This window comes from Choloepus didactylus, chromosome 12 (assembly GCF_015220235.1).
Source record: "Choloepus didactylus isolate mChoDid1 chromosome 12, mChoDid1.pri, whole genome shotgun sequence".
NCBI lineage: Eukaryota > Metazoa > Chordata > Mammalia > Pilosa > Megalonychidae > Choloepus > Choloepus didactylus.
In genome coordinates, this window is record NC_051318.1 from 92,825,218 (window position 1) to 92,851,910 (window position 26,693).

Consider the following 26,693-nt stretch of genomic DNA (forward strand, 5'->3'; position numbering starts at 1 on the left):
GTAATTGAATTTTCCTTTAAGATCCTCTAGGCTCATCCCTGCTTTTACGTCAAAATTGCTTTCTCCACAACCACCCACTTCCAAACTCATGTGACTCTACCCAAACTCCCCTTATCCTGTTCTCAAATACCTCCAGTAGTTTCTCTTTGCTATATTCTTTTTTTCCTCCTGGAAATTTCCTGAATGGTTTGTTCTCGTCTTGTTCTTTACTTTCATCTGGACAAGTTAATAGACTCCTTTCTTGGGTTTAAAACATGCATCGAATGGTGCGACCCCCAGTTTCCTGACACAATATCTTAGTTGCCATGGTCTCACTCAGCAAGACTTTCCCACACCAAACATTTAGAGAATCGAACAGAAATAGCCAACTCTCATCTTTTATGGAAGGTGCGGTATAACAGGTAGGCTGGAGAACTAAAATGGATAAAATGAGGAAAACGTTGAAGAATGAACAAATCTGAATACTGGCCACACTAGAAAATACTCCCCACGGCCCGCCCACCCATAAGTCTTTACAGAACATGGTGGCCAGTGTTCTGTGGCAGGATGTGGTCCCCAGCTGTGCTTAATCTCAGAGCATCTTTACCTCACACACTGGAGATGTCTCCAACTGTATCTGACCACTGTAGGAACAAGAAAAGAAAAAACATAGAAGGTGGAATTTAAAGCATAAGTGCTTCAATTAAAAAGGACCAATCTGTTTTTGTTATTAAAAGGTAAACATACTTTAGTGCAGAATCTTGTAATTCTAAGGCTTCTGCTGATTCCACGGGATAAAGGTTTACGACACTTCTCTTGGTAATATCTGTGCTTAATCTAAAGAGTATGGGGGAAAAAAGATGTAAGCAAATTTATTAAACTTTTATTTTTAATAAATTCTAATGCTTTGGGACATCTTTAGTTTTAAAATTTAGTATCTCTTTAGGATTAGGTGATGAAAAGTTTATGATAAAATTTTCAAACTGCACAGTATTTTCCTACCACATGCCAAAATATAATTTTCAATTTCCTATATTTTAACCAAATTTATTTGCTACATAACAGAAATTTCTAAGAAAGCCATAATCTTCATAAGTATCATATACCAAATTTTATTCTGGAATTTCATTAATTTACAGAAATAAGTAAAGTTGTTAAGAGTACTACATTATGGAATATGCATCCGGGGCATTTGGTTTTAATAGGACAAACTCTCTGATTCACACTGATGCTCTTATTTTAAACATAAGAATTCATAAACAGTTTGCTATGCATTTTTATTTTTGAAATTGTCTATTATTTAGTGTCTGAATCTCTGCAATTTTAATAAGTGAGATTTTTTAAGAGCTATAAAACCAGACATTTCTCCAAGTCATATAAAAATCACAAAGCCCTTTTAAAAGAATTCATATTCTACATGACTACTGAAAATACTATCAAACTAAAAATCAGAAATCCTTGAGAAGAAATCAAGATAAAGGCAAAACAAGAGAGAAATATTCCATTACATGTTCAAATTTTAAAGTTGTATAAAATGTAAACCTCTGAAACTGAATACAACAATCAGTGCTTAACTAAAAATCAAAACAAAAACAAAAAGAACAATGCCTGGAAGAGTGGGTTTCAATAAAAATTTATTGAATAATTAAAAAAACAAAACAAAACCTGGATCTAGGAAAGATGAGCTAAAGGAAAAACTGAATGTGTATATAAACTTTTTTTATGACTAATTTTCAGCTCCAAGCAGCTAGAAATAAATGGTCTCTTGAAGTGCCCTCTTACTATAAGAAGCCAAAACAGGACTCTTGGTTTATTATCATCACACCAGTGCACAAAACATTATTATAAAATTAGAATCATCATGTTATAATAACATTTCGGCATCAACACAAGGGATCTAAAGCAGCCAAACCAGTGGATTATTTTAGGGAGGAAATGAAATCCACATAAAGTTTTACAACAGAATAATTAGAATAGCATCCCATAAAGTTGCAAATGAAACGTCCCTCAAAAGATTACTTAGAAATGTTCTATCCCTCAAAGATGCATACGCCCTCCATTCCACATTGCTCAACATCCTTAGCAATTCATTGCCTCAGACATTTTAGCAGGAAAGGAATTTAGAGGCGCTCAGCTCATCCACTTCTTGTAGAGGAGGAAGATGATGAAACTGAGGTCCAGAGTGGACCCCCTTCCTCCCGGCACCTGTACCTTCCTACTGGGTTCCAGCAGCAGATTCCACACCATGCTCATCCTATCAAATAAGGCCATTCTTTTTGCTTTTGTGCTCAGGTGTTAACCAATCCAGCATTAATAAGAAGTGTTTATCAGAGAAGCGATACGAAATTTAAAAGATAGAAATATAGAACCAAGGTGAGATCTTTCCTCTGTAGCTTCAAGTCTTCAAGGATTTATTCTGGACTCGTTTCCTTCTCATCAACATGCTTGTCCCTGGGGACCTCATCTTAGCCTCTATTACTGCAGCACTCCATGAAAATGACTTTCAAATAGATGTCTCTAAGTACCAGAACCAAACTTCAATGAACAATGCCACATCAGAACCTCGAGTTCTGTTCAGCACATTGTAAAGAGAAGCCAACATCTCCCTCTTCAAGTCCGATGACCCCCCTGGGGTCCCTCTCACAGAAGGATGCTCGGGGCTCTAATACCTCAGACTGCTCCCTCCCATCCTTCTCACCACCCACTTTCAATCACCCAAGAGAACAACAGCACCTGCCACTGAGTATCCTCAATGCACACAAGAAAATTTAATAATTTAGAAATAACCACAGAAAAACATCTTGATGAATTTATTCCAATTTTAATTCTTTCTAGGCTTCTTATAAAATTGGGATCTAAGTCTCTCAATATAATTGAGATCAACTTTATGAATTTCTATAACTGCTTTTCTAAGTTAATATTATATAATGAACATTTTACAACATCAGTGAAAATTTTTAAAACTGTTTGGCCAACTTCTCAATTGTCATCATACATTTAAGTGTTCCCAAGTTGCTAGATCACTGCCATGTTTCCAGATTTTTGCTATCATAAACATCTTTATTTTCTCCCCCAGAATCTTTGTTCTTATCTCTTTGTCCCTTTGGATAAATTCTTGGACTTCATTCAAAAGGTTTTAATGATTCAAACTTTGGTCACCTGCCACTAAACTCATCTCTAGAACAGTTCTGCCAATTTACTTTCCTGCTAGGGGTTTATATATCATTTCAAATCCTAACAAGATTAACAGGTAGGTGATATTAACCCCATCTTACAGGGAAGGAAAGTAAGGAGCAGAGAAGTTAGATAACTTACCCAAGTTAGTGGTAGAGCTAAGTGGCATTCTGCTCTTTCCCCTAGTCAGGCTCCTCCCTGACTCCTAAAAATGTCTCTCTCATACACACACACACACACACACACATGCACGCACACACACGCACACACACATGTACCCTCTCCCTAACTGCCCTGGTTCAGCCTGTGAAACTCAGTTCTTTGAACACAACTTGATCAGGTGTCCATTAACCCAGGCCCTGAGGATAGTTAACAACATGGACAATTGTATTTGTAGAAACAGCATTGCCTCCCTCTGCACGTTAAAGCCTCAGGCCCTTAGCATGGTTTCCAAAGTCAATCCCCAAATTGCTCTAAACTGCCTTTCTGGTGATCCTCAATCCTGGCAGACGTTGGAAACACTGATGGAACTTTCAACAGATGGGAATAGCCCCACACCCAGAAGTTCCAGGGTAGTGCCAGGGTATCTCTGTTCTGAAAAAGTTCCACAAGTGACAGAGAACACTGATGTGCCTGAAATCTTCCAAGCTTTCCCTGCTCTTCTTGACCCCCATGCCTTTGCCCAAGATTGTCATTCAATCCACAACTTGCTTAGCCAGTTGTTAAAGGTCCTAGTTCCATATCCTGTCCTTCTCCCCTTTTCCAGCTGGGATCAGTACTCAGTCTAGCTGGGTTTTTTTTTAACCTCCATTTCTAGCATTTAGATCAATCACTTATAAATAACAGCCGGGGTGGCGGGAGTGCAATCTCTAGATACTATAGTTTTAAGTTCTTAGCAGGCAAGGGCTGTGTCTTGATCATTTTTATATTCCCCAAGGAGCATGTTGTAGCTCTTCCCATGCTCTAAGCACTCAGTTAATGTCTGCAGAATTGAAATGCTTTTCAAATCAATTACTAAAGATTTCCAGCTGTCCTCAACACAAGCACGTCACAATTCTGCGTGCCCAGGGCCAGATACCACTGGTGATGTTCTTTCACGGGCATTTGGACTCACCAACCACACTCTTCATAAATTCCCAGACCCCATTAGAATTTGCTGTGGTGTGATTTCCATGTTCATCATATAACAAAACCACAGCATCCTCATAATTAAATTCCCAGAACTTCTCAACAGTGAACCAGGGACAAACTTTGGATCTATTTCTCTAACAATAAGGCAGTTACTACCTGATACCCAATATATGGTCTTGCTGAAAAACACTTTGACAATGGAAATTTCATTATCCCTAAGAAATATATATATATATATGTATGTATATCATATGGTTTTTATTATTGACAAAGATGAATTCAAATTTTAGAAAGATTCTCTTGCAACCCAAATCTTCAGAAATGTTATATTTAGTTAACATATATTTGGCACAATCAGCTATAAATAGAGTAGTACTTGATATGCTGATTCTTCACTTCTAGAAAATCCTCCATATAAAACGGGGTAGTTCACCTTAAACAATAAAAAATTTGCACTTTTACCATATTTCTATTTTCTCAGAATTTTCTCAAAAATTCCCAAATGAATTTCACAAATGCACCATCTCGGGGGTTGGGGAAGGGGGGATGAATCTCAGTCTCTCCGGAAGTTTGACTCTTTGGCTTTTGGTTCCTGGGGAAATAGGCAGTTAAAATGACTTTTCTTTGTTTGGTGGTGGTTAGACTGACCCCAAATTATGGATCTAGGTATTTTCTAATGGAGATAATGTGCTCAATAAATGAGTATGTGCTATATACACGTGAAACCTGGACCCAGGAAAGACCCGCTTACCTGTCAGGATCTTGCAGCAAATCTACTGCTTCTCTCAGCTGCTCAATCATTGCTATATCCATGTCCTGGTTTTTGGATGAATTTATCCTGCAATATGAAACCAAACATGAGAATAAAATGGATCACTGAAGCACAAATCACCTAGTTTGAAAGTAAACTTTCAAAAACCTATTTAACAAACAAAAAAAGTGATTGTGACAAAGTCAACGTTACAACCAGGATGTGCCGGCAGCTGGCAAGGCACCAGAGTAATGGAAGCCCAGGTCTGCCATAAAGGAGCTCATGAAAAATTTCAATGCCCATGAGCCTCTATCTGCTAGGAAGGGTATTTCCACATGGGGCCAGATAGTACAGGACCAGTGTGGGGACAGGGGTTCTCAGTCCAGGCTCAATATGCAATAAAATCATTTGTAGAGCTTAAAAAAAGAAAAAAAAATAGCCAGACTCGATGCTCCCAGGTATGTCTGGGGCTTAAGCATTTGAATATTTTCCATGAAACTCTACAGATGATACTCATCTCCAGCTGGAGTCAAAAACAATGGATATAAGATTGAGAATGAGATTCCAAAGCTTTATACAGTTTGAGAATTCTTTCCCTATAGTTTAATGATTCTACGATCAAGCTAAGAGACCTCGGCCTCAGAAATATATCTCAGGAACAGATGGTAATACTAGACTGATTTGGAAGGCTATTTTTATAATAGTTTTAAAGGGCAAGAAAGATTTGATCGTGTTGACCCCCTTTCCACTCCAAAATGTAAGCCAATGTCTTTCTGTAAGTGGAGAAACTTTTCAACAATGTGGTAAATCCTCACTAGGGGAAAAAACAAACACGATGCACCCTGGAAGGTTCAGACCTATATCCCAGACCGTGGAAAACAGAATCCTGGGAACCTAAAATCTACTAATCCCATGGTCCAAACTTGATTTCCTTGGAAACGGTTCCTCTTCTGGTAAGATGAGTCATATGCTCCCCTGTAAATCTTCCCAATGAAGCTTCCATAGGCAGCAGAGTACAAGGGTCTGGGGCAAGATTCTTTGGGTTCAAACCTTGGCCCTACTACTTATTAACCCTGTGACCCTAGAGCAAGATAATCCATCTTTCTGTGCCTCAGTTTTGTCATCTGTGAAATGTAGGGGCAATTAAGTGTTGGCTATTACAATTACTATATTCAGGCCAGGGCAACAGAGCTATATGGTCTTCTCAGTTCAATAACCAGAAAACACTGGGTCAAGAAGGGGGAGCCAGCTCTACAGACGGCTTGAGGTGCATTTGTTGGTGTCCTCAGGCAAAGGCAAGGAATCCAGACCCTCCAGTCCAGAAATTCTGTCTAATTCCCTGAGTCACATGTCTATCCAAAGCTTCAAATCAGATAATACTGAAGGGCAAAGAAGAAGGTTAAGACTTTGGACGGTGTTTTCCTGATCCTCTGACAACAAGCATCAGATGCAGGACAATGGGCCACTTCTTAACAATGTCACCGCGAGCCAGCCCAAAGGACAACTAGTCCGGGTTCTATCATGACAGGGCTTCTGTTCTGCTTAAAAAGTGAAATTTCAAGAAGAGAGGCCCATAACTGAGCTGCAGTACTCACAACCCCTCTGTTGGCCACTGCGTGTCCTCTTCTATCCGTAACAGCTCTTCACAGTCTTCCGTCCTACCCTGTGGACAGGAACACACGGGATTCCTGAGAACCACAGGCCAGTCAACACCAATGTGGGCACCATCTGTGCCAGTTTGAATGTATTTTGTCCCCCAGAAAAAGCCATGTTCTTTGATGCTATCTTGTGGGGCAGACATATTAATGGGGATTAAGTTGGAATGTCTGGATTAGGTTGTTTGCATGGAAATGCGCCCCACCCAACTGTAGGTGATAACTCTGATGAGATATTTCCATGGAGGTGTGGCCCCACCCATTCAGGGTGGGCCTTGATCAGTGGAGCCATATAAATGAGCTGAGGGGCAGAGGGAACTCAGTGCAGCTGAAAGTGGCATTTTGAAGAGGAGCTACAGCCAAGAGAGACACTTTGAAGAAAGCACAGGAGCTGCAGATGAGAGACAGTTTGAAGACGGCCGTTGAAAGCAGACTCTTGCTCCGGAGAAGCTAAGGGAGCACAAATACCCCAAGTGCAACTAAGAGTGACATTTTTAAGGAACTGCAGCCTAGAGAGGAACGTCCTGGGAGAAAGCCATTTTGAAACCAGAACTTTGGAACAGATGCCAGCCAAGTGCTTTCCAAGCTAACAGAGGTTTTCTGCACACCATTGGCCATCCTCCAGTGAAGGTACCTGATTGCTGATGTGTTACCCGGGACACTTTATGGTCTTAAGACTGTAACTGTGTAACCAAATAAACCCCCTTTTATAAAAGCCAGTCCATCTCTGGTGTTTTGCATTCCTGCAGCATTAGCAATCTAGAACACCACTTGTGAGCTTAGAGTCAGAAATTCGCAACTTCACTGGATTCCTTGTTGCCCTCTCGGTTCCTCCTTGAGAGACCCCTCCCATGGGTCTGTCTGTCACATGTGCATGCACATTCTAGCTTTTGTGAGAGGAGGTATGTGTGTGTGTGTGTGTGTTGGTGGGAATAAGGAAACTATAAAATATATAACAACAGAAAAATACATCGAGGTGTGTCTAATGGTTTGCACATGTACAACACTGGAATTCACTGACATGTTCTCCCCCACCCCTTTTCCCCAATGTAGGGGGAGTGAATATTTAGAAAGGTGTGTCCCATACTTGGTCTTTCACACGTTTCCCTCCACTTTCATCTCCGACATAAAGAAATGCCGCTTTAACTCAACTGACAGCTAGAAAGGAAGCCACCCTTGAATGAGGGTACATTTCCCTGGCAAGGAAGGAACCGCAGACAAAAGGACCGTTTTCTGTGTCAAGGTTCCGGCACTTCATTAACTCGCTCGGGAACCAGCCAATTCTCCAGATGTGTCACTTACAGAGAGTTTTTCCTTGAGGAAGCGGCTACCTGCTCAATACTGGTCTCTGACCAGAAAAACTGAGACATTTTCTATATTGATTATACTTTTCATGAATAATAAAGTCAGTACATAAATTTCTGTGCCAGTATCCAATGAATGCATTTTAAATTCACCCATGAACACAGACTACCAGAAATGACCCCCCCAAAACATGTTCTTCTCTTCTCTCATTGGGCTTCAACTGCACTGTCCTCAGGTATTGCCTTCTGAGTTTCAACTTTTTCACCAAAGGGAGGCAATAGTACAGAGTGTCTATCTTCTCAGCATGCAAAGTTGGGCTTACTGATTTTTTTTCAAAGTTAGATGGTTATAGTTACAAAAGTACAAGATGCTGGTTCAGTAGAGAAGAGAAAACAGGATCATGTGAAGCACAAACAACTGCTCATCAAGGGAGAGATAAAGTGCAAAGGCAGATTCACACATGCTCCCAGAGTTGTAAAGTGTCAGAGGTCAAGGCTAAAATGGGCCTGGTTTTCAGTGGGCTACTTTTCCTTTCACGTGCTATAGATGAGGTTTTATTTCACTATTACCATCCTTCTCCTGACCTCACAAGGAAAGTGTCTTGGGAGGCCCAGCAAACATGTACTGAGGCGATTTCCACACCCTGCTGACCCCTCTCATCTCTGCCCATAGAATCCATTCTGTAGAGTAGTCATTTCCACGGAGGCTTTTGCTTCTTGAAATCTCTCAGTCTGGGGCAATTTGCTTTTCCAAAATGATACTCTTTATTTTACTTATCTCAGACTGTTTTCCTTCAGAATTTGAATTTGAGCAACTGCTAATCATATTCTTCAGAGTGTTCATCTTACTTAAGATGAACTCTTCATAAAATAGAGACAAAACCCCAATTTTCCATGTTCTCATGACCGTCTTACTGCCCCCATGGAGCTGAGTGACAGGGGTCAAATCTGGGAGAGTCTTGTGAGAAGCACCAGCCTGAAAGTGATGTGATTGGATCTGGATTTCAGGAAAATGCTTGGTGGCAGAATATATAGAGTGTGTATGATTGTGAGCCCATGTGAGTGTGTGTGCATAAGCAAATGTGTGTGCGGGTATCTGTGTATGTGAATGTGCATGTGTATGCATGTACATGTGTGAGTCTGCATGAGTGTGAGTCTGAGTGTGTATGTGGGTGAGTGTGAGTGTGTAGACATGTGTGAACACATGAGTATGAGTGTGGGTATGTGCATGTGTGAACAAGTGTGAGAGCCTATGTAAGTGTGTGTGAGAGCCTATGTAAGTGTGTGTGAATGCGTATGTGTGAACATGTGCAGGTGTGTGCATATGTGAGTGTGCATGAATGTGTATGTGTTGTGAGGGCATGAGAGTGAGTGTGTGGGCATGCGTGAGAATGTGTGGGCAGGTGTGAGCATGCATAGCATGCTAGAGTATGAGTGTAAGTGTGCATGTGTGACCAAGTGTGTCTGAGGGCCTGTGTATGTGTGCATGTGTGAGCATGTGTGGGTGTATGCCTGTATGAGCATGTGTATGAGTAGGTCTGTGGGTCTGAGTATGCGTGTGTTTGTGTGGTCATGTATGTGTGCGAGGGTGTGTGTGTGTGTGTGGGTGTGTGCGGAGGGTGTTGGGTGAGCACAGGGGCTCCTATAGTCTCTAAGTGAGCAATGCTGAGGCTTCAGCTGAGTTAATGGCAGAAATGAGGCAAGGAGTGTTAAGATATCTTCAAAAAAAGAGACAGATTACAATGGATTAGACGTGGAGAATACAGAGTTAAGACTTTCTTTGTTTTATCCTTCCTTTTAACTTCTGTAATCATTTTAGTTGGTTTTCCACACCCTTATGTGTGTGAACTCACTTAAGTCTCGTTACTGAGCGTCTAACGGCCTCCTGAGCACAGGCAGCTTCTGGCTACTGATGTCCCAGGGTCTTGCACCGGGTTAAATTCAGCTGTTTTCCCCCCAATCTCTTGAAGACAATGCCTGAGACTTTTGTGTGGACTGAGCCAGCCTTCGTGCCACAGTCCTCAGAAAATAAGAGTGAGCCCTTGGAGAACCCATTCTTGGTCCCAACAGATTAGCGCAGAGACCATTATCTCTCACAAGCCCAGGGGAACCCGAATTTTACCAAAACAATGATCCCCAGGATTCCTGGGTGCTACAACCTGGAATAAGCAGGACTGGTGGAAATACAGAGGCGCCAAATCATTTCTTGAAGCAGAGCCTTAACTACCTGCTTTGAAAAAGGGCCCATTTTTCTCCCTTCCCTTTGGGGTTACTATGAACTTAGTAACTTCACCAAGCCTTTCAACACCCCAAAGCAATGACAAGCAGCTCAGGAATAAGTGTCCTCAAGAGAACTTTCCAAAACATTAGACATGCATTTCTAGATTCTAAAATTCTTCATTTTTTTCTTTCTACTATGGAGGTACTCCCGAGAAAATATTCACTTAGAATACGGTGAAAAGTGTTTGTAAAATTTTGTCTACTTCAGCTTTTCTGAATGGTAATTTGCTAACTGATGGATGTATTGAGTAATGGAAAGTAGAGCAATTTAAAAGACTATCATATACATATGCAGACAAAACAGAGAAGTGTGCATGGCACACTCCAAATGTGACAAAATAGACAAGCCTACCTTTGAGAAGAAATGATAAAGGCTTGAGGCAAGTTACAGCAAGCTGGATATTTAAGTTGACTGATTAGTAACTTTGGACTTTTAAATTCTCAGGCTCCAAAAAGAGAAAAATGAGCAAACCTCATGCTCCTCGAACACTTGCCTTAATATAGCTCATAAATTCTGAATGGAGAACCTGTGCTCCATCAGTATACTGGTCTCTCTCTTCTCCTGAGTTGTCACTGTCACCCAAAAGGGAAGGCTCCAGATGAAACTCCTGATGAAACTCCCCTGTTAGAATATAGACGAAGGTAGAGAGCATTATTTCAACAACAGGTGAGCAAAGCACAAATGATCCTCAAACATGTTATCTAATTGTTTCAGCCTTCTCTCTTACCTCGTAAGGAGGTACATGAATGAACTCAGCTTTCTCTTTCCTGCAGGATGTGAAAAAAAGATGAGAAAAGGAGGAAGAAGAGGAAGAAAAGTAAAAGAAATGGAAAGCCCCAAACGCCACTGAAGCCAAGGCCTCTTTATGGCGTGGTTCCTCATGAAAGAACTGAAATTTCCTTACTTTTTTAAGGAACAGAAAAATGAAAGTAAAAAAGGGGGTTCTGTGCTATCGATAATATGACTACCTAACTATTCCAAATTTAACGTTCAACAAATATTTATTGAGCAACTATTAAATGATGAGTATTATGTTAAGCACTCTAGGGACTTAGTAAAAATTAGTCAAACACAACTCCTGTTCTTGAGAGAAAACAAGGTCAAGGAAGAGTGTGGCAGGGGACTAAGAACCCAAAAGCCATAATAACCAAAGAAGAGGCCAGAGCACTCTCAGAGCACACCTAGCTACAATTGTTCCAGAGATCTCTTCGAATGATCCAAAAATGAAAAAGGATCAAACAGGGGCACCTGTTCACAACTCCTCACCAGCAAAATATCCACTTGCAGAATGGAGGGGAAAAAACTCATTGGTAACAAATTATTTTATTCTTTTATTTGAAATATTTGCCTAAAACACCACTTCCTATAATGCATAATATTATAAAGTTTATTTGAATTAACAGTGACAGAGCTGTATTTTTATATAAAGTACAGAGTTGCATTTCTGCATGAAGATGGACAATGGGTGGTTCCATTTAATCTCTGGTAAACATAAATGCACCACTTAAATGCTAAACTTAAAAATGCAAACATAAGAAGTGAAAGCAAACACTAAACCTTGGCTTTCTATGTTGAGTTGGTCAAAATGGCTCTCCCATTGCTAAGAGTACATTCAAAATGAAGAGGGAAATAATTTGCATATCAATCCAGTTCTCCATTCTTGGTATGTCACAAAATCATCTCTGCCACAAATCAGTAACAATTAAATTCAGTATCTGGGCCTCACTGAGCAAAAAGCAGCAATCAAAATACTGCCACAATATAATCTGTTGAGGGGGTTCTCACCAAGGTATAAATTATAAAACTGCGCTATTGAAGGTGCAAAAGATGTACAGCATATTGTGAATACTTTGATGATTATTAAAGAAACACAGAATTTAAAGCATAAGGACCTCAGAGCTTAGCTAATCTAATTATCTCATTTTACAGGATAATTGACTTGTCCAAAGTCAAGTAGACTCCTGGGCACACATCTCAACTGTGTTTCCCATCCTAGCTTGTAATCAGGTGTGGCCAAGTAACAAAGTCCAGCTGATAAGTGATGGGTATCAATTCTAGACCCAGTCCACACAAACCTCCATGGGCAAATCCTCCTGGTTTTTCTCTTCTGGCATGAAACAGAAGGATATAGAAAGCTTGGATGCCCTGTATTGAAGATGGTGGCTCACAAGAGGAAAAGAATTTTGGTCCTTCAATCACTGCTTGGAGGGAAATTGCCTGCCAGTCAGTAACCCCCATTTTGACGTAATTTGGACTGTGTTAAGCCACTGAGATTTGAAGCTTTTCTTTTACAGCAGCTAGAATTGTCCTAACCAATTTCTCTTTCATATCAGTATTTTCTTTCAGAGAATAGATTTAAAGACTGTGGTATAAATCACCAGAATGACACTAGTTCTCCTGCTGTGTGACCACTGAGAAGTTACTTAAATTCTCTGAACTCTGGTATCCCCATTGATAAAATGGAGATACTTAGCATATCCATCTCAGAGCTTTGAGCTTTATCTGAGCTACCCTCACAAATCAGCAGCACCGAATGCATAGGAAGTGCTTGGTAAGCAGAAACTATTACCATGGCCAGATTTGTGCAAATTTAAAACAGAACTTCAAAAACATAACAAGTACTTTATCCCCATCTTTCATTGTCAGACCTTTAACGGGGCTAAGGCGGTGGCAGGAGTCCTCCTTGATGACCTGCTCTTCTTCCATGATATTTGACATTGGCACATTGAGGCTAACAGTGTCTTCATCAGAAGGCTAAAGAGAGAGAAATTGGTTTCAAGGCAGAAGTGTTACCAATGTTGATAAAGAGAATGCCATGTGATAAGGCAACACCTTGTGACTCTCATAACCACTACATGTGAGGGAAAACAATTCTGCTTATATAAGTTCAAAACTGGGCAAAACTAATCCATGGTGTTTGAAGTCAGGATCGTAGTTGCTCTGGAGGTGGGAACAGGGCACCAGTGAGGCTTTTTGGAGGGCGGGTAAAGTTCTGTTTCTTGAACTGGGAGCTGGTTTTATGGGTGTGTTCATCTGTGAAAATACACTGAGCTAACACTTAAAACACTTCTCTGTATGTACGCACATTAAAAATTTTAAAAAAAATTTATATTTTTTTACTGTGGTAGCATAGAGACTGCACAAAATGTTGACATTTTAACCATTTTTAAGTGTGCAATTCAGTGGCATTAATTACATTTGCGACATTATGCTACATCACCTCCCTCCATTACCAAAATGTTCTCAGCACGCCAAACAGAAATGAAGAGCAGTAACTCCCCATTTTCCCTCCCCCTAGTTCTGGCAACCTCTAATCTATTTTCTGTCTCTATGAATCTGCTTATTCTGATTTTATCCTATCTATGAGAGCACACAATGCGTGTCCCTTTGTGTCTGGCTTGTTTCATTTAGAACGATGTCTTCAAGGCTTACCCATGTTGTAGCACGTATCAGAACTTCATACTTTTTATGGCTGAGTAATATTCCATTGCATGCACACACCCCATTTTGCTTATCCATGTATCTGTTGATGGACACTTGGATTGTTTCCACCTTTTGGCAATTGTGAATAATGCTGCTATGAACATCAGTGTAAAAGGTTGAGCTCCTGTTTTCAATTCTTTTGGGTATATACCTAAGTGTGCAGGCGTTTTGAGCTGAAATCTTCTCAGGTGCCTATCATTTCCTAACCTAAGAGCCAGGGCAATAAACAGGATTGTGTAATACCAGACAGAACAAAGTATTAATTGTAAAATACACTCTCCTATTAGCCCTAAGTCTAATTGATTGTTTTAATGGGACTCTGAGATCTGGTGACAAAGCTAATTTATTAAGTCTCATAAGCCTAGTCACAAAAAGTGGGCAGTCTTCCTCTGTGACAAAATATCCTTAATTTGCAGTGTATCTTATGTACAACATTGGCCTGTGGCTTATTTCCCTTTTTTAAGTGGACGGTGCTGCATTAAATATATAAAAGCATAGTACTTAAAAGGAGTAAGCCTTCTCTGTGATTTTCAGAATAAGTCTTTGGTTTAGTAATCTGAGTTGGTTCTCTCTGGGGGTCTCCTTTCCCACACCAGCTAATTGATGGTTGTCACAAATGAAATTGATGTTTTGTCACAAATTGATGTTTTGTCACAAATGAAATATAGAGCCTCATTTATTTTCCTGTCATCATTTTAGTGTTGCTGTTTAGTCCAAACCTTGGCAAATCACAGTGACCAAGAACCTCCAGAGAACACATTTCTGGATTGTGGTTTACTCCTAAACACTGGAGGTTACTACTTACAGAGTACTTGTTTGTTTTTACTTTTTTTGATACAAAAATTGTTTCAAACTGGCAGAACACAACTGTGTATCTCATTCATTACACAACTATTCATCAAGCCCCACACTTTCTTGCTTGTTTATCTTGACAACAGTATGTTTTAATTTCTCAGTGACAAATGCAAAATCAACCAGATGATGGCAACAACCAAAGAAAAGCAAGGAGGTGGGATCCTGGAATCCCACGATGAGATAATTGGCGAGTGTGATGAATGGATCACAGATGGCAACATCTTTGCCAAACAAAGTGAAAACAGAAAGCCACAAAGGATAATTCAGAAACCTTAGCATTCTCAAGAATAAATTTCTTGGAGGTATTGCTCAGGTAATGAGGCTACAAACTGAGACAAGAAAAAGCCAAAGGGAAGCTTTGGGCATTTTATTCTGCCGTGTATAATCTGTTCCATACTCTCTCTTCCTTCCCACTCCCCACATCTGAAAAATTTAGCAAAATTCCAAAAATATGCATCTAACTAAAAGGGAGAGAATAAATGCTTGGCCTCCTTTTAGAATGCTATTAGCATCCTATTTATTCTAAGTGAGAACAAAAGGATAATGAAGTCCTTTGTGTAATGCTTTATTAATGCACTTAATTATTCTTAGAAAATACATAAAGGATAAAACACAGCCTGCTTTAATTTAATAGAAAATAAGCATTGGGTGAATAATTTCAGAAACAATGGCACATTTGAGGGGACTCAGGACTTTTAATAAAGTTGAGGGGGAAGAATTAAAAAACAGCTCATAAAGCACTGGGTTAGCCCTGTTCCCCTCCCTCCCCCAGGAACCTAGTAAACTATTAATGTGACTTCATGAGAGTCATTTTCTTTTATTGTCACTGAAGTGCTTTTCCTTCCTACTGAGTTGTCTTCTGTTCAAATGTGTTACGCTAGAAAAATTTTAAGGGACCCTCATTTTTTTTCAGTACACTTCTTTATAAAGCATTTTGTGGAAACCAAATTCAAATATCTTAGTTATGTATTAAACCTCAAAGACCAAAGCAGAACTGGGAAACGGCTGTTTTCTGGAGTGACACATAATAAAAATGTGGCTCCTTTAGATGCACAACTGACCCATTAATTACATCGGCAAAGAGTACCATAATGTTTCAAAACTCAGTAACTTAAAAAACTCAGTACGTTTCCATGTCTTCCAGTTCCCTGGTTCAAGAAGTCACATTTAATGATATGTTAGAATAAGACTCAAGGGAATTCTTACGGACTATACGTGAGATACTAAGTGCATTCATGGAGATCTATTTATAATGATTATAGGATCGCTAATGTGTACGGTCTCTTAGTTTACAAATAAGCAAATGTTCATCCAATTATCTGAAGAGAACAGAATTTAAGAACTTCAGGAAAACAAACATTTTAATCAAAATTATGGCCATGGTGCAGACCGATGTTCACAGTGGCATTCTTCACAATTGCCCAAAGTTGGAAGCAACACAAGTGTCCATAAACCAATGAATGGATAAATAAAATGTGTTACATACATATGATGGAATATTTTTCAGCCGTAAAAAGAATGAAGTCCTGATGCATGTGACAACATGGATGAACCTTGAAGACATTATGTTGAGTGAAATAAATAAAGCACAAAAGGATACATATTGTATGATCTCACTGATTTGAAATAATTAGAAAACTAGATTCATAGAGTCAAAATCTGTATTACAAGGTTACCAGGGAACAGATAAGGGATAGGCAATGGGAAATTAAGGCTTAAAATGTACAAGGTTCCTATCTGGAATGACAGAAATGTTTCAGCACTGAAATATATACCTGAATATGATTAAAAGGGGAAATGTTAGATGGCATATATGGCTACAGAATAACAATTAAAAAAATATCCACGGAACTACACTACACAGTGAACCCTAAGTTACACCACAGACTACAGCTAATGGTACAATTATAAAAATGTACTTTCAACAACTGTAACAAATGTTCCATGCCAATGGAAGGAGTAATAATAGGGTAATATATGGGATTCCTGTATTTTATGCATGATTGTTCTATAAATCCACTACTTCTCTAATAAAGAAAAATACAGCCACTTATAAATGCACTTCCTGTGGATAACAGCTAAAATGCACTGTATACTTGATTCTTTAACATTCTGACATACAGATAACAACTTTTCCCTACATTTTTCTGTGACTTAAAAGCAAATATATTACCAAAAAAGGGCTTATAGGTACTTGCATGCCATTTAGTCATCCCATAATATTTATTAAGCATTCAAGAATATTGTAGATAATGTGGGAGAGGGTGAGGCAAAAAAAGATAAGGACTCTACTCTTGGGGCACTGCCAAAATATGAAAGAAGCAGGAAAAAGAACAGCAGCTAATATTTAAGTAACACTTGGAGGATTTGAAATTGCAGATGAGTTAACGCTCTTTAGTAAAAGAGCTCCACTAAGGCAGGCAGATACATCTAGAAGCACAGAAGGAAAAACTCTAACCAATAACTTTACCTCTGTGGCCGATAATCGCTTATCTCCATTATCACTTCCAACACCAGAATCAGAATCCTTCTTGCTGAGATACAGGTCGACAACATCGAATCCATTTAGAGAAAATTAAAAGCAGAAAGTTCACACTAAGATTATCAATTTATAGTCTAACAATGACTTTGCTTTAACAATTTGTATTATTATTTCAAGGCAATAAAACAAATCAGTCTAATATTAAGGAGTACTAAGATTTGGGCCAAATGAAAATCAGATGCTTGTTCTACCTAATGATAGTACGAGATAAAATCTTTATCTTGAGGGCTTCATGTATTTAGGCTCTAACCAAGTAGCCTGCTCTAAGATGTCAAGTTTCTTTGAACCAGTGTGGCTTTTCTTGTTTTAATGATTCTAGTATAAAAAAGGAATGAGCTACCTAAGTGTTTTACCTTTTATGTTACAAAATGTGGTTACTTTCAATAACTCTGTAAACTTTTATCTGATGATTAAATAAATCTGATAGTGTGTTCATGAAAAAACAAAATAGTGAATACATACTTTAAGCATTTTGTAAAGGAAGTACATGGCTAGGCTGAGATTTTAGGTCACCTTGTTTAGCAAAAAGTTAAGGAAAAAATTTCTGCAGCAACGACTGCAGAAATAGAAAAAGGCCTGTGTTTCTATAAGTGTGCTCAGCATGGGAACTTTATCCTCTGAAAATTCAAGGCTTAATTTATACAACAAAAAGCTCAAGGACATGTAAAAGGATTCTAACTCTTCCGTTCTAAACAGGAAATGGAGAAAACTAAACACATTGCACTTTTAAAAGACAATAAAGAAATGAAGTCTACAGTTTTCTGTAACATTGTTCTAGATGCATGTTAAAAATTAATGTTAGAAAGCCATGCTGCGCTTTCATATGACTACTTTAAGGATAAGCAAAAACATCTACATTTATATAACATCTAGTGTGCATATCTGTGTGTGTTTATAAAGTACTCAGGAAGGACTGATTAGGAGAGGGAGATGAGATTTGAAAGATGCCAAAATGTTATCTACTGAGTCAATTTCCTCTTTCTTGTTTCTGAAACTCCTAGTTATATACTTGAATCATTTGAGGTAAATGAGTTTTCTGAAGTTCGTTACCTGGAGGGCCTGGGCCTTTCTCAGTTCACCGAGTGGCGGCAGAAGGGCTCACCTGTCTTCCACGTGCTGGGGTAGTTGGGGCCTCTCCATTGTGTGCAGGTAAAGGGAATCTGCTGTCTTAATTTGGCAGGCTTGAATGCTCAGATACTTGAATATGTGCACTTTGCCCTTTGTGCAAACCTATGGAGAAATTAATAACGCACATGTATTTGTTAATGGCAAAACAAAAGGCGCACATCAGATAGCTGGCTCTGAAAATTTTGATTTTCTTTTTAAGTCCACCATTAACAATGTACCAAAATTGACCTCTGCAAAACAAGAATTTCAGAAATCATTTTCTCCAAATTCTTCTTTGTATAGAAAACCATACTACGTTCAAGCAATTTCTAATTTTTTCTTGCAATAAACTACAAAACTCTAAGAAAAACACATTTAAGTATAAGTAGCATGAAAAGTATAAAAGCCATACAACTGGCCTCACAATGCTCCAATTATAAAAGACTACAAAGACTACAAATTATTTTCATGCCTATCAGAGAACAAAGAAGAGCTTAGAAATTACTGTAGATTTAAGAAGCTGTTAAATTATTTTAAAAGAAGATAGAACTAAAAATATTTGTATGACTAATCTGAAATCAGACTTTGTTCACATACAGTTTAATATTTGAGCTTGAATTCTGCCTACCATTAACATAAGGAGTATATAACTTTGTAAGCCATACAACACACTCCACAGAAAAGTTTCAAATGCATGTCTGAAGGATAAAACACTCAAACATATAATTCTAGGATTGGGGTGACCAGAATTGCGAGTCAAAGGCAGATAAACAGCTTCGATGCAGGTTTAATTTTTCTAGAGACTGCAATTGTTTGTGATCAGGTCTGATACCTCATGAATTCAAGAAAGGACCAAAAAATCAGCTCTGCTAAGAGCGGCTTATGCTCTATAGCATATCCTGGTAACGGCTTTGGGGCAAGGGCTCTTACCTGGGCTGGAGGAGACTGCAGAGGGTTATTCTCAAGCAGTAATACTTGCAGCTGCTTCATCTCTCTAAAACAAATCGGAATCACCAGCACTTTATTGCAGGAAAAGTCAAACTTTACCAAGGGAAGATCTACTAGTTCTAAAAGAATAGGAAAAATAAATAAATAAATAAATAAAATTTTTTAAAAACCTCAGAAAGCAACAAGATTAAATGACTAAACATCAAAAGCTAATTTTCTGCATATCAGGGAAAAATATCATTGAACATAATCAAATGAAGTTGTGCATTAGGAACATCTGTTATCCAAGGGGGTAAATCTTTCATTGGGAGCCCAATCATTTAAAACTGCTGTTCGTTCTGATAAGAGCCAGAAAACACTTTACATTTACAATATCTATTGTTTTAAAAGGCTTTTCTAAAGCAAAAGAATCACATAAGCTATGTCACCCAGGACATGTTTATATTTTAATTTCAAACTGTTTCCAAGCAGTACTTGCTAGCACATAAAAAATATGCAAATTACAGAATATTTCTTATCTATTCAATGTATCCTGGCCAGTATAATCTCAGAACTAGTTATCAAAAAAAAAAAATGCTCTTGATTTTTTAACTGCATTTTTTAAAGGAAACACCATCTAATTCAAAATTTTCTGACAGGGCCTGTAATTCTGATTGGATGAAGCTTTACTCAACTGCTTTTAGAAAGTCATCTATAGCTCCACAAAAAAGAACTTTATATTTAGCTTAAAATCCCCACCCAGTGGCACAGTAAACACTCAGTAATTTCAAGCATTCAAACCGACGTTGGCAGCTGCTAGAAACAAAGTCAGAAATATTCCACAGAGCAAAGAGAGGCTGAGACTTGCCAGACAGCTTAGGGGGTGCTGAGTAAACCTGGAAGATCTGTCTGAAAGGCCATAGAGGGTTCATTTCAGAATGGGGACCTCCCCACTCTAGAGGATAAAATATGTTGCTTAAAAAAACCCAAGAATATTACGTAGCCATAAAAAGGAATGAAGTTCTGATACATGCGACAACACGGCAGAACCTTGAAGATGTGTTGAGTGAAACAAGCCAGACACCAAGGATAAATACTGTATGATTTCACATATATGAAATATCTAGAATAAGCAAATTCATCGGGACTGAAAGTAGATGAGAAGTTACAAGGGGCTGGGAGTGGGATGGGGAGTTACTGCTCATTGAGGATAGACTTGCTATTTGGAGTGATGAAAAAGTTTGGATAACAGATGGTGGTGATGGTAGCACAATAACGTAACTGTAATTAATATCACTGAATTGTATACTTGAAAGTAGTTAAAATGGGAAATTTTGTGTGGTACATGTGTTACCACAATAAAAAAAAAACAACACAAATAAACTCAAGGAGTTCCAAAGTGGAGGGATGGCAAGAACTGTACAAAGCAGAAGACCTGGAGGCTGTAAACTAGGGTAAGAATTAACCTTCCTACATTGCTTGATGGTTGTCACTTTACCACCACCAACAAAGATTCATGTTGTCACCAGTATCTCTTCTTAAGAGCACAATGGACTTTCCTTCTTTCATACCTTAGTGAATCATTTTGTACTAAAAGGAGGAAAAATGGGACCAAAACACTACAAGGGAGCCCAGGAGAAGAGTAGCCAACTCAGCAGGTCCCAAACATGGGTCCATGGCAGGTGGGCTGTGTAAGAGAAATCCAGGAAGTATATTAAAAAACATATACAGATCCCTGGGCCTGAAGACAAGGAATCTATATTTTAAAAACTGCCCTGAGAAATGCTTATAATTGTGCCTAAGAGTCTCCCCCTGAGTGCCTCTTTGTTGCTCAGATGTGGACCCCCCCTCTCTCAAGCTAAGCCACCTTGGCAGGTGTTTCGCTGCCCTTCTCCCCATGTGGGACCTGGCTCCCAGGGGTGTAAATCTCCCTGGCAATGCAGGATATGACTCCTCGAGATAAATCTGGACCCGGCATCAGGGATTGAGAACCTCTTCTTGATCAAAAGGGGGATGTAAAATGAAATGAAATAGTTTCAGTGGCTGAGAGATTTCAAATGAAGTTGAGAGGTCACTCTGTGGACATTCTTATGCACTATGTAGACAACACTTTTTAGGTTTTAACATATTGGAATAGCTAGAAGTATATACCTGAAACTATCAAACTCCAACCCAGTAGCCTTAAAACTCTTGAAGACAATTGTATAACAATGTAGTTTACAAGGGGTGACAGTGTGACTGTGAAAACCTTGTGGATTGCATTCCCTTTATCCAGTGTATGGATGGATGAGTAGAAGAATCGGAACAAAGACTGAATGAAAAATAGGGTGGGATGGGGGGGATGATTTGTGTGCTCTTTTTTACTTTTATTTCTTATTGTGATTCTTTCTGGTGTAAGGAAAGTGGTCAAAAATAGATTGGGGTGATGAAAGTGTAACTATACAATGGTACTGTGAACAGCTGACTGTATACCATAGATGATTGTATGGTATGTGAATATATCTCAATAAAACTGAATTTAAAAAAATGTTCTGAGTAATTCACTGCTCAAGCTCAGCTCTCCAGTGCCCCAGTATAGGATAAGTGATTTGCCTCCGACCATACTCATTATGGAGGTTGCTTTGATGAGCTTTGAGTGGCTTGAGTTTGAAGAGAGAAAGAAGAGGAAAGGAAAAGGAGGAAACAGCTTTTCCCAGTTCCCTTTCTCTCCCCTTTTCATCCACTAGTTTGTTTTTAAAATAGGGGTAAGAATAAGGGAGGTTATCTTCAGCCATAAGGGGGAACGAGATACTGATGTGAGCTGCAACATGGGGGAACCTAAAGGACATTAAGCTCAGGGCAGAGGCCAGACACGGAGGCCATGCGCTGTCTGATCCCATTTGTATGGTGTGGCCGAAGAGGCAGGTCCCTGAGGACTGAAAGGAGATTAGTGGTAGCTTAGGGCTTGGGAGTGGGAGGCAGGGAATGGGGAGTGATGCTAATAGGTACAGGATTTTCTGAGGGGTGAGGAAAACATTCCAGAATTGACTGGGGTGATGTTTGCACAAATCTGTGAACATACAAAAAACACTGAATTGTACACTTTAAATGGGTGAATTGTGGGGTGTGTGATTCATAGTCAATAAAGTTGTAACCAAAAAAAAAATTTTTAGAAAGAATAAGGAAGGTGATATAAGAGGCTCCTTCGTCCCTGTAACTGTTGGCAGTGTGAATCAGTCTCTGAGATGTTTACCATTACACTAATGTTACGGAGCTATCCGTGACAAGATTTAACTGGAATTTGGATCTTTGGATTTTGCTACTTAAAATGAAGATTTCTAAGCAAGTCTAGAAGGTAAAGTTTGTAGAAAACATAGAGGGGGAAGGAAGGCAACTTGCAGGTAAATAAAAATGAGGAATTGTTTTATCATTACTCTTTCCTTTTAATTTCAGTTGCAATTTGAGTTTAGGAAAACAGCAACCTGACAGTTTCACAGTAGAGAAAATGATAACCCTACAGTTACCATCCAGAAAAGGTAAAAAAAATGGAGCAGAAAAAGGCAGTAAGAAAAAAATAAGAAGGAATCCCACTTTTCTCTCTCCACTGCAAAGAGGACAATGAACGACTTCTTTAATCCTCTGTCCACCTGGCTGTGAAAGAACTAAATACAATCTCTTCATCACAGTGGTTGTAGTAAAACCGCCACAAACTGATATGGGTAATTAGGCCACAAACTGATTTTTTCTCCTCAAATTGAAAACGTATGAGGAAGGGTATCCAAAGAGAGAGGATGTGTGAGTTAATATGGAAAGTCTTTAAATTCACTGTCCGAAAGCATTATCAATGCTCTTTTGTTAACAGAGATTTCTAGAATGAGGCAAAAAGAAACTCGATATTCAAGAAATTATTAAAAAAAAAAAAGAAAAGAAAAGATTTTCCATAAATTGAAGTTTTCACTTTGAGTGTATTTTAAAATACCAATACTGAGAAAATGTAATTATGGTAAGTATAGACATTTGTAACTGACCTTTTTAGGAAAGAAATGTATTTAAGGTAAGGGAATGAGTCGCAAGAGAAACAAAAACCTAGAATTTGCAGGTACATTTTCTTTCCACATGTTTTTAGACTATCACATGCAACTGTAAAATGACCAAACTAAAATATTGTTTTGAAATGGGAGTTCAATTGTTTGTGATGATTTCACAATGACTAACATGGGACCTTAAATTAAAATGAAAGTTTTCTTTAATGCTATGAAAGACTAGGTGCTTATACAGTGGTTATCAATATGAATTTTCCTTTGTAATTGCTCAAACCAGGAAAAACAATTTCACACACTCAAAAATGAGAGTGCACATGGCAAAATTAAAAACAGGTATTTTTAGACCCTATCAATAAAGCAATACATCTTGACACTGAGATAGTTTCTAATTTGACTTCTTTAAAATGCTGGTCAGTATGCGAAAGGTGAAAGATGACCTTCCATTTGTAAAGCACCTAAGAGTTTATAAATTCTTCCCCTTTCATGATCTCCATTTTCTTGCCTTGACTAATGAAGTGTTTCAAGCCAAGTGTCAAGATGCTGGTACAGGATAATAAAAATCAGGCGGTAATCAAAATCGCTGTATTAACATCAAATTAACCACATGCTGTTTCCAAATACCTGTTTTGGCTTTGAGGTATATTTTTAAATATATGTTTGAAATTGGGTATGTTTCAAGTGCCCTAAGTGAGAACGATGGATATCAATACAACCCATGAAAAGCAGAGCATGTCCTGGGGAAAGCCTTCAGGATTCTACTGCCTGTCAACACATTCCTAAGCCAGATGCAAATAAGAATCCCCAAATATCAAACTCACATTGACTGACACCCACCAGGCTACCTTTCCAAGCTCTCAATGGTACAAGATTTCTGAAGAGAACACACCCTTTAACTCGAACGCCGGCTCAGCATGACTGGGGAGCACGCTCAGCCCAAGGCGGAGGAAGCCCTCACTGAGCTGGAGGAACCGACAGGAAGAGCTCTGCTTCGGCCTCTCGTCCCGAGCTTGGCTCTGAGGGGACCCAGCTTTGGTTCCAGGTGATGGGAGGGGAAACGCGTTTCAATGCTGGCTGTGGCTCGGGAGCCACCATCGATGCTGGCTTTTAAGAAATTCACCAAAATCTACCAATGAAATTAGCCTCTCCCCACCCTGAGAGCTAGGCTCTGAAGGACCACGCGTGTCCCTGACGTGTTGGCACAGGGTTTCAGAACATCACAAACCCATACCAAAAAACAATTCATGTCACCTCACACGGCTTCAAATAATGGGATGAATTTTGTTAATGTACCCCTTGACTAAAACTTACAACTTGCACGTAATTTCTGTTATCTGTACGTGAATTTGAAATTATAATTAATATTAGCAAGCAATATACAAACATGACTGGAACCACCCTCTTCGCAAAAGTAAACAAAAAAAAGCACTAAAAGTCTCCATTTTATTCATTGTGTTTTTCCTCTTTCTCTTTTACCTTGTGGTAAAACTCTCAGGTAGTTTCTTCTGACGCTGAGTTCCCGTAGTGACTTCAATTGGCCTATCTGAAGGGGCAAAGCTGTGATCTCGTTACAGCTGACATCCTGCATGAAAAGCAGAAAGAGAAAGAATAAATGACTTTCTCCAGGTAATCGAGCTTTGTATGTGGGATCTCCTTTAAGAATTCAAACATCAGACCAACTACACAGGTACATTTTATACTGATTCCTAGGCCAAAGAAGGTTCAACGTGTTAAACACCCTTTGCAAAAAGAAAAATGGAGACAAGAAATAGTTGGTGGCATTTGGTAGCAACTTCTCTGGCCTCATTTTAACCTGCTTTAACCTCATTTAATTCTTGCAACAAACTCATGGGGCAGTATCACTAGCCTAATATCTACAGGACCGGAGCAGCTAAGTTCAAGTGTGCAAACGCCGAGTGCACAACTAGGAACTCATTACTGTGCAAACACTGAGTGCACAACTAGGAACTCATTACTAGCCCACTGTGAAGGAGGTGTTGTCTAGCACCTTGAAACTCCCAGAAGATAACAATGCATCCCATATTACAAAACTCTCACATTTTACCCTAGAAAAACTACGACTATTAATACATTGCCTGGATGTACCATTTGTTTAAAATGGAGTTCTCACCCGGGCACTGGAAAGCTGAACACTTTCCCATGCATTGTATAAGCAAAACTGTGTGCTTTAAGGATTGTGTCTTTGCTTTGGAAGACCAACACTCTATTACTCCTTGATTGGGACCCTCTCTTGACACATGCACAATGGAGGTCATGGAATTTGTCACCTTCTTCCTTATTATCTCCCCTCTACCCCATTCTTTTTCTTCTTGTTTCCAGTATTTGTGCTCTGCTTTCCATCCCTGTATACTGCAGCCTGTACTAGCAACATCCATCCGCTGGACACCCTAATGGCCTCTTGGTTGGCTTCCGTACATCTATCTCCTCCTCAAATCCATCCTTCATAGAGCTGCCAAAGTACAAATTTCATCATGTTGCTCACCAGCTTAAAAATCTGCCAGTGATTCCCTGTAAACTATGGGATAAAGTCCAAACTCAACTGCAAGTCCCAGCATCTGTGATCAGGTCTGTCTGTTTCTCCAGCACCATATCTCATGATGACCCCTCCTTGTAGCCCACACTGAAGTTCTCCCGAGGCTGTGCCAAGCTGTTTCACATTCCCAAAACCTGTCTGTGCTCTTCTCATGTCAGAACTGCCATTCCCCAATGTTGTCCTCTTGGCACACTGACTCATCTTTCAAAACTTAATTCAAGCCTCACCTCCCCTCTGAAGCTTGTAGAGAGGCTTCCCCCACCTCTCCTACTCCAACCCAACATCCCAGGGAGAACTGATCACTTTTTCCTTTGTGGTCCTATAGATGTCGGTGTCAGCACCTATAACACTTTACTACATGCATCTGCACCCATGTTTACCTTCTCCTAGAAGCCCATGACTCCTTGGGGCGAGGGACCATTACAGTAAGAGCTCAACAACTGCTGGATGCGATTTCTGAAATCCATTTATGTTGATGCTCCACAATGCTGCAGCTCAGTCCGCTGATTCATGGCCGGGACCCCACACCTAAAGGAAGTTGGTCCCACTTGGTATTTGCAGAACCATGGATATATTCAGGCTATGAATGATCCCAGTGAGGTCACGTTCTCAAGTATCACAGGTGTTACAAAAACACCCCTTTTCACCCCAGAAGTCAGCAGAGCCTCGTTTCAACAATGTTTCACATTCACTTCGATGAGATGAACCCAGTTCATCGCTGACCAATCCCCAGAAGAACCCTAGATTTCACATCAGACCAGAGCTATAAAGAACCTCACATCATCTGAGAATCCTCAGGTGATCTGACAATGCATCAAGGTCAAGAGGAGGCTCGATGGATACCATGTGATAAAGACCACTGCTCCTGAGATCTGTAAAGGCTGGCTGTCCACAGAACACCCACACCATCACCACTACTGTCTCCACTCAG

The 26,693-nt window shown here is 39.4% G+C and overlaps 1 protein-coding gene across 4 annotated transcripts in view; it reads right to left on the minus strand.

Moving 5' to 3' along the window:
• LRCH1 (leucine rich repeats and calponin homology domain containing 1) overlaps positions 1-26,693 on the minus strand; it is a 192,914-nt gene that overhangs the window by 49,106 nt on the left and 117,115 nt on the right. For all 4 annotated transcript variants that reach the window (XM_037800323.1, XM_037800324.1, XM_037800325.1 and 1 more), the window contains exons 4-13: positions 24,685-24,790; positions 19,193-19,329; positions 18,258-18,385; positions 17,084-17,147; positions 12,924-13,029; positions 10,769-10,896; positions 6,631-6,698; positions 5,036-5,122; positions 727-816; positions 587-623 (exon numbers count right to left, since the gene is read on the minus strand). In XM_037800323.1, coding sequence (XP_037656251.1) covers positions 587-623; positions 727-816; positions 5,036-5,122; positions 6,631-6,698; positions 10,769-10,896; positions 12,924-13,029; positions 17,084-17,147; positions 18,258-18,385; positions 19,193-19,329; positions 24,685-24,790 — 951 coding nt within the window. The remainder of the gene's footprint in view (positions 1-586; positions 624-726; positions 817-5,035; positions 5,123-6,630; positions 6,699-10,768; positions 10,897-12,923; positions 13,030-17,083; positions 17,148-18,257; positions 18,386-19,192; positions 19,330-24,684; positions 24,791-26,693) is intronic.